The 13,292-nt window shown below is 36.3% G+C and overlaps 2 protein-coding genes across 2 annotated transcripts in view; one reads left to right on the top strand and one right to left on the bottom strand.

The window, feature by feature from the left end:
• LOC125228611 (trimethyllysine dioxygenase, mitochondrial) overlaps positions 1-13,292 on the top strand; it is an 82,894-nt gene that overhangs the window by 33,819 nt on the left and 35,783 nt on the right. The window lies entirely within an intron of this gene.
• On the bottom strand, positions 2-4,790 carry LOC125228614 (probable cytochrome P450 301a1, mitochondrial). The gene is made up of 4 exons (XM_048133258.1): positions 4,603-4,790; positions 3,441-3,553; positions 2,606-2,739; positions 2-2,437 (listed from the first exon to the last, which is right to left on the bottom strand). The coding sequence occupies exons 1-4, from the start codon at positions 4,662-4,664 to the stop codon at positions 2,318-2,320; spliced, it is 429 nt and encodes a 142-aa protein (XP_047989215.1). The 5' UTR covers positions 4,665-4,790; the 3' UTR covers positions 2-2,317.

Raw genomic sequence — 13,292 nt, 5'->3', positions numbered from 1 at the left:
AGAGCTACCACACCTATAGACTCTAGTGCCCATAAGTTCATTTCCACGTTGAATTTCTTCGTTATTCTATTGTTTTCATCTCGAAAAGATTTTAACCTAAAAATAATATTTGAACCATTAATAATGGGTCATTCTACGAGACAGCGTTTTTTGTCTTATTCCTCTGTCCTTTTTTATTTTTGAAATTTGACCAATAAGGACATACTCTTGTGAAAATAGATTTATTTTTAGACATAACTATGGTTTTGGCCCATATTTTTGTGAACTCATTCATAAAATAAATTCATTTTAACTTTTTGAATAAGAAATTTAGGCCCAGAGGAATAAGATAAGTCAGGATAGGTTAACAAAAATGTTAAAAAACCGTATATTTATAAATTATATATTGTACTTTTGTTCACAAAACTATCAAAAAAGTATTCTAGAATATTTTTATATTTATTTTTATTAATAACATTCAGACTGTAAATGCACTAGGTGCTAAAAAGGTCAAATTTTTTTTATTAATATTTTTAAAAAGATGTAAGTTTTTTTATTAAGTTACTTTAAAATATAGGAAATCACTTGAAAACTACTCTTCTTTTTGAAAGTCAGTTAAGAAAAACAAGAAAAATTTAGGAAATTCTTATTCCATTGTCCAAAATCCATAGGAATAAGGGACAAAAGAATAAGAAATTATCGAAAAAAAACCAATGATTCATAATGTGTATGTACAACGCGGCTGTCGTTAATAATATGAATAGATAGTACGTAAAGCAATTAATTAAGCAACCGAACAGAGTAATAAGAATGATACCTGAACCACGGACAGAGGAATAACATATTTACCTTCGTAATTCCGGAGCCACGTGCAACAGCCGAAACTTCCACCTCGTACCACGTTCCGAACGCGACTGATTATTCCCCGCGGGGGGAAGTTTGTCTACAATCTTCAATACGTTTACGATACAGGCGAATAAAGTCCGCACCAGAGAAATAAGAATTTTGTCGCGGACATCTCTTATTTCCTAAATTTTAAATACAAAATTATAGATAAAAAAATACTTGTTAAATTTTAGTAATGTAGTAACTAATAATGTATCCATGTACTCAATCAAAATATTCGTTAAGATGACTGAATTGAAGTTATCATCACATGTTTAGAGAAAAATGGAGAACGGACACGACAGAGTAGTAAGAATAACGGATATATTTTTTTAATATAAAAAATTACAATGATCTTATACTAAAGCTAATCGATGTCCCAGTCGACTAGAGATATAAAGTATCTCTGAAAAAAAAATCAGGATTTTAAACTAAAGTTTTCAGTGAAATAAGCCTCCGGACATTGAAAATTAGGGTCTCGGAGAATCACCCTAATGAGACCGATATCATTTATTGGTTTTAGTTCTTTATTTCTGAGAGCCAAATAAAATATTCTGTCATTTTCTTCTGTTGGTTAGTGTGAAAAGGTTTTTTCACCTCAACAGCACTATCAACAGAAAGGATTAAGGCTCACTTGTTTAAGAAAAACTAACATGAATGTTGCATTTTATCTGCTATGAAAACGTTGTTAAATATTATTAGATTCTATAGATTAAGTGATTGTATATGATAGTTTAATTGATTTTCTATCACGTTTTCATTATCGTTTCTGAGTAGCGGATTGGAGAAGATCATTATCTTACATTTATAAGTACAGTCAAGTGCAAAAATAAGTATCGAAAAAATCGACTCAAAAATATGGTACTACGCTCTTATTACACCGGCCTAAGGTGCTATGGGACATATTTTTGAGTAAGATGTGTACACCCATATCTTTACACTTGACTGTACACATGTAATTTCACAATACCTTACAACAAAGTCAGAAGCCACTTCCTCCAACCGCGTGCGGAGCAGTCGTTTGAAATTGAGTTTGCTTGGAGCTTGTCGAATAGAGAGAGGGAAATCATTCCAGAGACGGATTGCCTCGGCGGGAATTTTATGGGCATAGGGTCAACTTTCTCGCTCACAGTGTATTTATTTCTCCGTCTTTCATTCCTAGTTGTGTCGATTTTAGAGTTCCATAGGTTCGTCGGGTTCGTCTGTTTATGTGTCAAAGCTGATTTTTCTCGGACAGTATTAGACATAAACAGATTTTGGAACAGTTTCATTTTGTATGACGCTACTTTAAAAGTAAAAACATAAAAATAATATTTAAAAAAGCCTTTTTTCACCAAGAAATGGCAGAAAGAGTGACAGGCTCTAAAAAATCTGCTTAATTACAAGTTGGTCTACCGAACCATTTTCTAAATTTCTATAAAAAATCCTTTATTTCTATGAACTATATAAGTGTTTACTCAGAGGCAAGTCCAGTTATTCTCGTAGGATCGTAGGCCTTGTTGTGGTACTTCCTGTAGTACTCCAGAGTTTGAAGACCTGGGCGAGCTGGCATTGGCTCTTCAGAGCGAAGGACCTGTTGTATAAAGCGAGTTAATTCATTTCTTATAATACCAGATACCTTCCTATGAGTTCCTGTACAAATTTTTCCCAAATCTCAAGTTTAACAGATTTATAGAGAGTTCCAAGTTCAAAAATAAAACAAATGCTGCTGGGTCGTTCGATAATAAGTTACTGTTCTTACACGTTCTATCGTCTCTGGGTGAAATAACATCACTATGGCCTGCCCGCCAAATACCCCATCCAAACGCACTATGGGCCCGTACAGTTGGTACAATTTTTCCGATAATTTCACTCCTTTGTATCCACACAGCTTCCCTGTAAAAAAAAGGAAATGTGCTCGACAAGCTTATACCCTGTAGATGGCATCCTTCTGTCATATAAAATTTATTGACTCACAAAGAAATATTAACGCTGAGTAATAATTTCACTTATCAACAGAAATAGGCACAGATACGTCAGTGTCAAAGTGTCAATGTCACTGGTGAAACAGGCTACCCGTTATTTATTATTCTAGCAAGGACGATTTAACACTGGACTGACAAAGCCCATACAAAAAAGCGTACCCCTGAAATGTATGGGCCGTTTAGGCTTAAAACTAGATGGCGCTGTTCGCAGCCTGGAAGTGGCCAAGATCATATTTTCCCGAAATATTTTGCGTGTTTTTATTTTGCATAAGAACAGGTGACTTATTTCTTTATTTTAAAATCATGATATCACGCAAACGCAATTTGCAAAAATAAATAAATTTGTAGGCATCATCAGTGTAGTTATGATAGTATTTAATAGATGGCGCTAAAAAATCGAGGTACGATTATTAGTATGAAGTATGAAAATCATATATAAAATAATCCTTGATTCTAGCATTAAGTAAAACTACTGTTTTTGCATGGTACGCTCAATCTAAAAGCAACAATGGACTGAACGGTCTCATTGAAGGTCACTGGCAATTAATACGAGATTTTTAAAAATCTGATGTTAATCTATATTATGTACAATAGACACAATAGTACACTAACCTCCAGGTAAAAAACTAAAAAAAGGCCCAATGATGGGCAAACTCAGTGGTCCAGGGATTTCTTTCCATGGTTTAATATTATTTGTTTCCGTGACCGTAGAAGTAACAGCATTCCTAAAAACAGCATATTGAAGTAGTCATTAATGGTTTAACAAAAAAAATTACGTTTGCTGCAGCTATCTAATTCCATTGTTGATGTTTCCGTACCATTCCTAGTTCTATTTTGGTATCTAAAATAAATAAAAATAGTAATACATATCGGTTCCCTCCTTACAATACGATTTTTTACGTAAATTGATCTTATCTTTATACCTACATATAAAGTTAATGTGAATAAATGATTGTCTTCGGTTACCGCGATAGTTACTCATGAAATAAAACTATTGAAATGGATTAAATTAAACGGAGTACGGATTTATTAATAGTGTGTGAACCTGCCTTAAAAATCTATATTATTTGTGGTCATGGTTCGTTAATATTTCTTGTATGTGGGTAGTTTTTGCACATTGTAATTTTTTTTCCTCAGTCACCCGTTGACCACGAATTCTGTAGTGTTCGAAATGTCGGGATGAATTGTAAATTCATTATACGCGATTTAATCCGTTTCCATAGTTTTAACCGTGAATAAATGATTTATCATCATCATCCTCCTTGCGTTATCGGCATTTGCCACGGCTCATGGGAGCCTGGGGTCCGCTTTGACAACTAATCCCAAGATTTGGCGTAGGCACTAGTTTTTACGAAAGCGACTGCCATCTGACCTTCCAACGGGTAACTAGGCCTTATTGGAATTAGTCCGGTTTCCTCACGATGTTTTCCTTCACCGAAAAGCGACTGGCAAATATCAAATGACATTTCGCACATAAGTTTCGAAAAACTCATTGGTACGAGTCGGGGTTCGAACCCGCGACCTCCGGATCGTAAGTCGCACGCTCTTACCACTAGGCCATCAGCGCTTCGAATAAATGATTTATCATATTCTTTAAAGTAAACATAACATTACGAGTGTTTACTTCTTTGTTATCTCTTAGATATGTGCTCATTACTTAACACTTGTATGATTAAATTTATCTTAAGATATTTCACAACGTTCCCGGTATAAAAGTAAATTTTCAGTTGCATTAGTTAGGAAATCAGTCAGTTGTTTACAAGGAACAACTTACCTTATAAACATTTTATTCACCACTCCCAAGCCGAACGAAACACCCACTTTCAAAGTATGCATTTTCAAAAACTACTCCAACCAAACAAAACATAGATAAAATTAACTTAACGCTTAAGTAAAATATTTTACATTTTAATAATTATAATATAACATAGACCAAACGATGCACAGAATATAAAACAAACATGCAACAGCACGACTTCAAATACAGAACTAAATAAGATAACGTCGATGTTTCGTAAAGGTTCAGCCACACCGACGCTCGGAAAACGTTACGGAACAGTAGAATAAGAACATTGTCAGATCCGATATCCGATGTAGGAATTAATGTTAAAAGCAGATCACAAAGTCTGCATTCGATATCGGATCGGATTATGTGAAATCGCTCAGAACGTTTTTTATGTATCCTCCGCATCGCTACTCCATAATAATGCTTTCGTTTTTGACGATATCAAATTCGGCCCTCTGTCAGTGTGCAATGTTGGAATTATTTTTTCCACAACGAATTTATTACTTAATGACAGTTTTGTAAAAAGCAACAGGGTTTATTTAAGAGAGTAAGTAAATATCCGTTACGGAACGTCACTGGGAGTGCATTTTACATTATCCGATCCGGATCCATTATATATCCTATATATTCAAGGCATCATCTTTTACTTTTGCCTTCGATATCTTTCCTACATCGGAACAGATCGTATAATATGAAAACGTTCTGATTCTGTACTGTCCCAGATTTTCGGCAACGTTGTGGTCTAACCTTTATACATAACAACCCAGTGTCTATTTTATTACACATGTGTGTGTAGACAATCTTGTTGTTAGATTAATTCATGTGTAGTGATGTAGATATCATAGTAGATCGTGTCATGTCATACACAGAAATGACACAAATCTTACCTCAGCATTCCGAGTCAAGACGTCTTCGTTACTTCTAACCCTTCCGACTAACCCTTTTGTTACTTCTAACCTTTACGACTAACCCTTCGATAAAGTTACCGAACTGATTAGTTACAAAGTGTTTTCTCCCTTTCTCACAAGTCATACACATAAGTCAACATGACAAACCATTATTAGCTAATTCAGTTCAGGTTTATAAAGCGTTTATGAATAACGCCCTACAATCTGCAAAATATACTTATATACTGACGGAAATATATCAGTCAAACTCTTAAGAGCGCTATGACAAAAAAAGGCGATATATTGTAAAATGCACAATATTTATCGACAAAATTGTACACTTTACTCATACTAAAAGACAGTGAAAGTACTTGTTTCAGTTAGAACATCTTAATAACTGTCGGTTAAATAAAAAATATATGAAAAAAAAAGCTTTTTCAATTAGTAATGACTGTTTTTCTGATGCTCGTTTAGGAAAAACCGCGTGAAGCACAGAATTCGGAGCTCTTATTATGTACAATTTGATAAGATCACTCTCATAAATGAGGTAAATTTAAGTTCCAAATATCTTGTACTTAAGGCCCATTAAACAATATTTATCATTTAATCCTTTGAAATTGAGAAATTGAAAGTAAAACGAACTCAATTTTGTCTTGAAAATACATCGAAACAAGTGATCATTTCTCCGAAAATCTACATGTTATCGAAGTTATTATTTTAGTATATAAATAATCTGCACAATGTGCTTAAACTGCTGTTATCCATTTGTCGTTATAATATTTTATCATGATTTTTTGCCAATTTTTTGAAAACTAGCCTTCCTGTCGCTATTTAACCGGCGACGGACGCCTGCGATTTCAGTGCCGCGCCGGAGCTCGAGCAGGTAAGACGTATGTCGCTTTGGTCTCCGAGTTTTCATCGCAAACGTCGAGAATATTTATTGTTGTGTGGGTCGGACGCCTTGTTTCTACACGGGCTATCCTCGCATTGTGTGTGTGTAAACAGCGACCAACGAATTTGATCCTAGATCCGTAAATATTTGCTTTTGTAATACTTTGTTATGTTTGAATGTATTACAACGTTGTGATGATAAAAATGTGAAAATTACAATACGGTCAAGATGATAAGACACATCAAGATGGTACTCGGGATCTGATGATGGAGCCAGAAGGTGGTCACCAGTACCAGTGAACCATGTAAGTAAACGACTTCGTGTTTAGGCTCGTTGGGTTCGTCTCAACAAGACCTTTGACAAGAGGTGGTACTCAGGGTCTGATGATGGAGCCAGATGGTGGTCACCAGTACCAATGAACCATATAACTAAACCCAGAGATGGGGAAATCGTAATCGATTCCGGATTACACGATTACTTGATTTTACTTTGTAATCTGACACTACTGGGTGTCAGATTACTTGTAATGTAATCAAGTGAAACGGTAAATTACCATTACATGTAAAGGAATCACTAATCATCTATACAATCATTACTATTACCAATAACTCGGAATCATAGTCGATTCAAAATAACTGAAATTATTGACTTGATTACTTTCAGATTACGAATATGTAGTACCTCAGATTGCCGACTGTCACTTTGACACAAAAGTCATCATGGGTGTCGTAAAATAGGTTTTAGGGGGTGCTGATTCCAAAATTAATGACCAATGTGGAATCTGACATTGCTGACTGTCACTTTGACACAAAAGTCGTCATGGGTGTCGTAAAATAGGTTTTAGGGGGTGCTGATTCCAAAATTAATGACCAATGTGGAATCTGACATTGCTGACTGTCACTTTGACACAAAAGTCGTCATGGGTGTCGTAAAATAGGTTTTAGGAGGTGCTGATTCCAAAATTAATGACCAATGTTCAATCTGACATTGCTGACTGTCACTCTGACACAAAAGTCGTCATGGGTGTCGTAAAATAGGTTTTAGGGGATGCTGATTCCAAAATTAATGACCAATTTGGAATCTGACATTGCTGACTGTCACTTTGACACAAAAGTCGTCATGGGTGTCGTAAAATAGGTTTTAGGGGGTGCTGATTCCAAAATTAATGACCAATGTGGAATCTGACATTGCTGACTGTCACTTTGACACAAAAGTCGTCATGGGTGTCGTAAAATAGGTTTTAGGGGTGCTGATTCCAAAATTAATGACCAATGTTCAATCTGACATTGCTGACTGTCACTCTGACACAAAAGTCGTCATGGGTGTCGTAAAATAGGTTTTAGGGGTGCTGATTCCAAAATTAATGACCAATTTGGAATCTGACATTGCTGACTGTCACTTTGACACAAAAGTCGTCATGGGTGTCGTAAAATAGGTTTTAGGGGGTGCTGATTCCAAAATTAATGACCAATGTGGAATCTGACATTGCTGACTGTCACTTTGACACAAAAGTCGTCATGGGTGTCGTAAAATAGGTTTTAGGGGTGCTGATTCGAAAATTAATGACCAATGTTCAATCTGACATTGCTGACTGTCACTCTGACACAAAAGTCGTCATGGGTGTCGTAAAATAGGTTTTAGGGGGTGCTGATTCCAAAATTAATGACCAATGTTCAATCTGACATTTCTGACTGTCACTTTGACACAAAAGTCGTCATGGGTGTCGTAAAATAGGTTTTAGGGGTGCTGATTCCAAAATTAGTGACCAATTTGGAATCTGACATTGCTGACTGTCACTTTGACACAAAAGTCGTCATGGGTGTCGTCAAATAGGTATCCGGAGGTGTTTGAAAACTAATGACCAATTTGGAATCTGACACTGTTGACTGTCACTTTGACACAAAAGTGATCATGGGTGTCTTCAAATAGGTTTTCATGGGTACTGATCTCAATATTAATGATCAATTTGGAAACTGACATTGCTGACTGTCACTTTGACATAAAAGTCGTTATGGGTGTCGTCAAATAGGTTTCCAGGGGTACTGTGCAATGTCAGGTTCCAAATCGGTCATAACTTTTTAAATCATTTCATTAATTTTGGAATCAGTACCCCTAAAAACTATTTGACTACACCCATGATTCCTTTTGTGTCAAAATGACAATTAGCACTGTGAGATTCCAAAATAGTCGTTAATTTTGGAATCAGCACCCCCGGAAACCTTTTTGACGACACCCATGACGACTTTTGTGTCAAAGTGACAGTCAGCAATGTCAAGATTCCAAATCGGTCATTAATTTTCAAATCAACACCTCCGGAAACCTATTTGACGACACCCATGATGACTTTTGTGTCAAAGTGACAGTCAGCAATGTTAGATTCCACATTAGTCATTATTTTTGGAATCAGCACCCCTAAAACCTATTTTACGACACCCATGATGACTTTTGTGTCAAAGTGGCAGTCAGCAATGTTAGATTCCACATTGGTCATTATTTTTGGAATCAGCACCCCCTAAAACCAATTTTACGACACCCATGACGACTTTTGTGTCAAAGTGACAGTCAGCAATGTCAGATTCCACATTGTTCATTAATTTTGGAATCAGCACCCCCGCAAACCTATTTGACGACACCCATGACGACTTTTGTGTCAAAGTGACAGTCAGCAATGTTAGATTCCACATTGGTCATTAATTTTGGAATCAGCACCCCCTAAAACCAATTTTACGACACCCATGACGACTTTTGTGTCAAAGTGACAGTCAGCAATGTCAGATTCCACATTGTTCATTAATTTTGGAATCAGCACCCCCTAAAACCTATTTTACGACACCCATGACGACTTTTGTGTCAAAGTGACAGTCAACAATGTCAGATTCCACATTGTTCATTAATTTTGGAATCAGCACCCCCGCAAACCTATTTGACGACACCCATGACGACTTTTGTGTCAAAGTGACAGTCAGCAATGTCAGATTCCACATTGGTCATTAATTTTGGAATCAGCACCCCTAAAACCTATTTTACGACACCCATGACGACTTTTGTGTCAAAGTGACAGTCAGCAATGTCAGATTCCACATTGTTCATTAATTTTGGAATCAGCACCCCCGCAAACCTATTTGACGACACCCATGACGACTTTTGTGTCAAAGTGACAGTCAGCAATGTCAGATTCCACATTGGTCATTAATTTTGGAATCAGCACCCCTAAAACCTATTTTACGACACCCATGATGACTTTTGTGTCAAAGTGACAGTCAGCAATGTCAGATTCCAAATCGGTCATTAATTTTTAAATCAGCACACCCGAAAACCTATACTCGTGGTATATGCACTTGAAATGTGAAAGTGAAAATGCTAGAATGACATGTAAACCACGAAGTTGTATAGTCATATTGTTCATTGGTATTGGTGACCACCATCTGGCTCCATCATCAGACCCTGAGCACCACCTTGAAGTAATTAGAATTGTATTTGTCTTATTTTATCATCATATTAATATATACTTTACTCTAATACTTATCATACAACAAAAGCAAATATTTGGGATGGGATCTACTTTTATAATTATTACTTTAATTTTTTAAATAAATTTTAACATAATTGATATTATTTCGCGCTATATTCTCGTATTTTCGTACAAAATAATGTTTATTAGAAACCAAAAGTTTATATCGAGATAGTAGATTGTGGTTGTTATCAAAATTCCATAGAAAGGATCAAGATTGTTTTGTCCATTATTGTAGTGCGAGCGAGTGATAAGACGTGCTAGAAAGGGTCGGCATATTGGGCTCGCGCGGCGGGTAAAATACCTAATTTCGCCCGACGCCGAAATGTTATAACGCTCTTAAGAAAATATATGTGATCTAATTTGACAGAGAATTTCTTAGTCAAGTACTGAGATAACACTAAATTCTAACTTATTTTTGAAATAAGGTTAAGGTACAATTATTCTGAGCCTTAGCCATGATTTGATATCATGGCCTTGCACAATCGTTGCAGATGATTTAAGTAGCATATGCAGCATCGTAGTTCGTGGCTTCCCAATGTTTGATACAATCCACCACTAATCTGTATGATTCGCTTGATACATGTGTGAATATTGGTAGTTATGTATGTATGAGTGCGTGCGTGATATGGAAGTAGAACAGAATTGTGCTAACGTATGTGTTGCTATTATATTTACTAAGATACAACAGCAAGGTACTTGTCAGCCATATAACCGAGCTTCCTTCAAAGTTACCGTTAACGATGATGAGTTGAGGATGACGAAAGGGGATTTTAGAGATCGAAAATAATTACATACATACATACATACATACAATCACGCCTGTATCCCATGAAGGGGTAGGCAGAGCACATGAAACTACTCAAGTTTCAGTGCCACTCTTGGCAAGTAAGGGGTTGACAGAAAACGTAATTGTGACATTGCAGTGACAGGTTGCCAGCCTCTCGCCTACGCCACAATTTAACCCATATCCCACAGTCGCCTTCTACGACACCCACGGGAAGAAAGGGGTGGTGAAATTCTTAACCTGTCACCACACGGGAAAATAATTAGTATTTTATTTACAGGAATAAACGTGCCGTACATAAATAAATGTGTTTATTTCTTTATTTTCCATCTTGTTCCCTCCATATTTCATGAGCTATTGATCCCAGATAAAAAATGTGAACGCCTTTTTTGTAGAGAAATTTATGAAGATTGCTTTTATCGCAGAACATTTTTGCTATGTGCCACAGTTTAAGAGCTATTCGCGAAAAACTAAAAAAAGGACTTTTACACCCCCATCCACCAGTTAGCTCCACCCCCACCCCTCAGTACTTTGAGTATGTGGATTAGAACACGATTCCCTACAATTATGCCAAAATTCGCTTATATACGAGTTTTTTCCGTTGAGGTAGGCTTCGTTGGGTGAGTTGTAGGTCTAGCTGTTTAGCCACCAAAAGCGATGTTTCTCGGATATTGCATATTCGTATGTAATGTCGTGGAAATAAGAACAAACTTACTCTCGGCTGTTTCCTCTGTGGTTTTTGAATGTTCTTCAAGACAGATTCGTGGTTTGAAATATTTTTATCGAACAATTTCGGTTGTTCGATTTATGCATTTTCAAACATGATCTAATTGGCACAATACTGGTATCAATTAGCAAAACAAAAACTAAACAAAACAGTCAGACACATTTATTATATTTATTTTATAGATTTCTAAATTTCCTCACGATTGGTTCAGTTTTTAATAAGGAAACAGTCGAGTACAAAAAACCCTGATTTTCGAAATGAGAGTCCTTATTCCTTATTTCAATTTTAACTGCCACTCTCGTCAGCGCGACGATTACGGTTAAACCACAGGTTAAATATTAGAAGATAGATCCATCCCAATCATTAAACCGCGACCGCCTAAAAACATGCAAAATGTAGTTGGCGCCACTAAAAATGCCTTGTTGCCCAATACTACCGTTAGATGGCGTTAAGTGTCAATTTCGAGCCATAAATCTTTAAAATATGTAGTTTGTGGTTAAAACTAAAACTTGAAAATCAAACTCCTGCTTCTTCTTTTTTTAATTATAAAATGGGCTTACTCTTTTAACAAAAACGACAGGGTGTTATAAGTTTGACGTGTCCGTCTGTCTGTTTGTCTGTCTATCTGTCTGTTTGTCTGTTTGTCTGTTTGTCTGTCTGTCTGTCTGTCTGTGTGTGGGTCTGTATGTGGCATCGTAGCTCCCGAACGGATGAACCGATTTAGATTTATTATTTTTGTCTGAGTTAGTCGGGAGTAATTCTCAGCCATGTTTCATGAAAATCGGTCTACATGTCGCGGTCGGGGGTTTAAAAAAAATATTTTTTATAGTTAAAATTCAGAAAAGTTATTTAGAAATTCAGTCACTTTGTTGTTTCATCCGCCACTATCGATATCGATGCTGACGATGCTGACTGTATGACTGTGTACATATACATAGTGTAGTTGTGTATACACTGTGCTTTGTTTGAGGGCTCGACGGAAACTATTGTACATATTGTCGGCGAAACTAACCATTGTGTGCTTGTATCCTGGAAAATGTTTGTTGGACAAACTAGGAAGTTAACAAACCAGATATATTTAGGTCGTGGTTTTATTGTGTGTATTCGAACAATATGCTTTTAAGATGTAAGATGTCATTGTCATATTACACCGATCATTCAGTGTCAAACATTAATGTTTCTCTAAATAAATACGCCACCATATTTGATTCATCATTTCATTATAAGTATAATAGTAGTGTTACTACTTAAAAATACAGATTAAAATATTTTCAAATGAGAATAATTTGATTTGTTCTAAGATTTGCACGGCAGCAGCCATCTCTCTTCGCTAGCTCGTAATCGCATGTGTTGATGCATTTAGGAGGTCGAACTAGTTTCGGTTCTACCTCAGAGATGGCGGGGGGCGCCATAAGCCTTCGGTAATTGTGTCATATACTTGGAAATTTTGACCCTTGCTTTCGTGATCCGATGGCCGAGTGGATTTATAGGCATCCGTCCGGTTAACGGAGTACGCTGGTTCGATTCCAGCTCGGAACACTTGGAGGCCTTGGTCACTTTTTCTTTGTAATGACATTTATTTAATGTTTTTAAGTATATAATTATTTATTTATAAGTTGAGAGAGCACCGGGCCTTTATAAAAGGCTACTAGATATCCAAGATATCTAGTAGCTTTGTATATAAAGTACAGCGGGGCAAATCTTGACTAGGGGGCAAATGCAACTGTGCTGTTTTTTCCATGTTTTAGAATGTTTGCATTATAAAATAGAGTGTCCACCGGTTATATATGGTAGGCGTATTATATATGGATCCATGTAGGAACTCAACATCATAGTGTAATAATGGAAAAATGCATTAGTTACAATTGCTCCCC

Source organism: Leguminivora glycinivorella, chromosome 8, assembly GCF_023078275.1.
Source record: "Leguminivora glycinivorella isolate SPB_JAAS2020 chromosome 8, LegGlyc_1.1, whole genome shotgun sequence".
NCBI classification, from domain to species: Eukaryota; Metazoa; Arthropoda; class Insecta; order Lepidoptera; family Tortricidae; genus Leguminivora; species Leguminivora glycinivorella.
The sequence above is the reverse complement of the archived record's forward strand: the minus strand, read 5'-3'. Positions and strand labels throughout refer to the sequence as shown.

Coding starts and splice junctions, on each gene's coding strand:
- LOC125228614 (XM_048133258.1), bottom strand. CDS start 4,664: ATGCATACTTTGAAAGTGGGTGTTTCGTTCGGCTTGGGAGTGGTGAAT. Junction 2,740..3,440: donor TTTTAGTTTTTTACCTGGAG/GTTAGTGTACTA, acceptor TTTTTTTTACAG/GGAAGCTGTGTGGATACAAA. Junction 2,438..2,605: donor ACCCAGAGACGATAGAACGT/GTAAGAACAGTA, acceptor TTTATACAACAG/GTCCTTCGCTCTGAAGAGCC.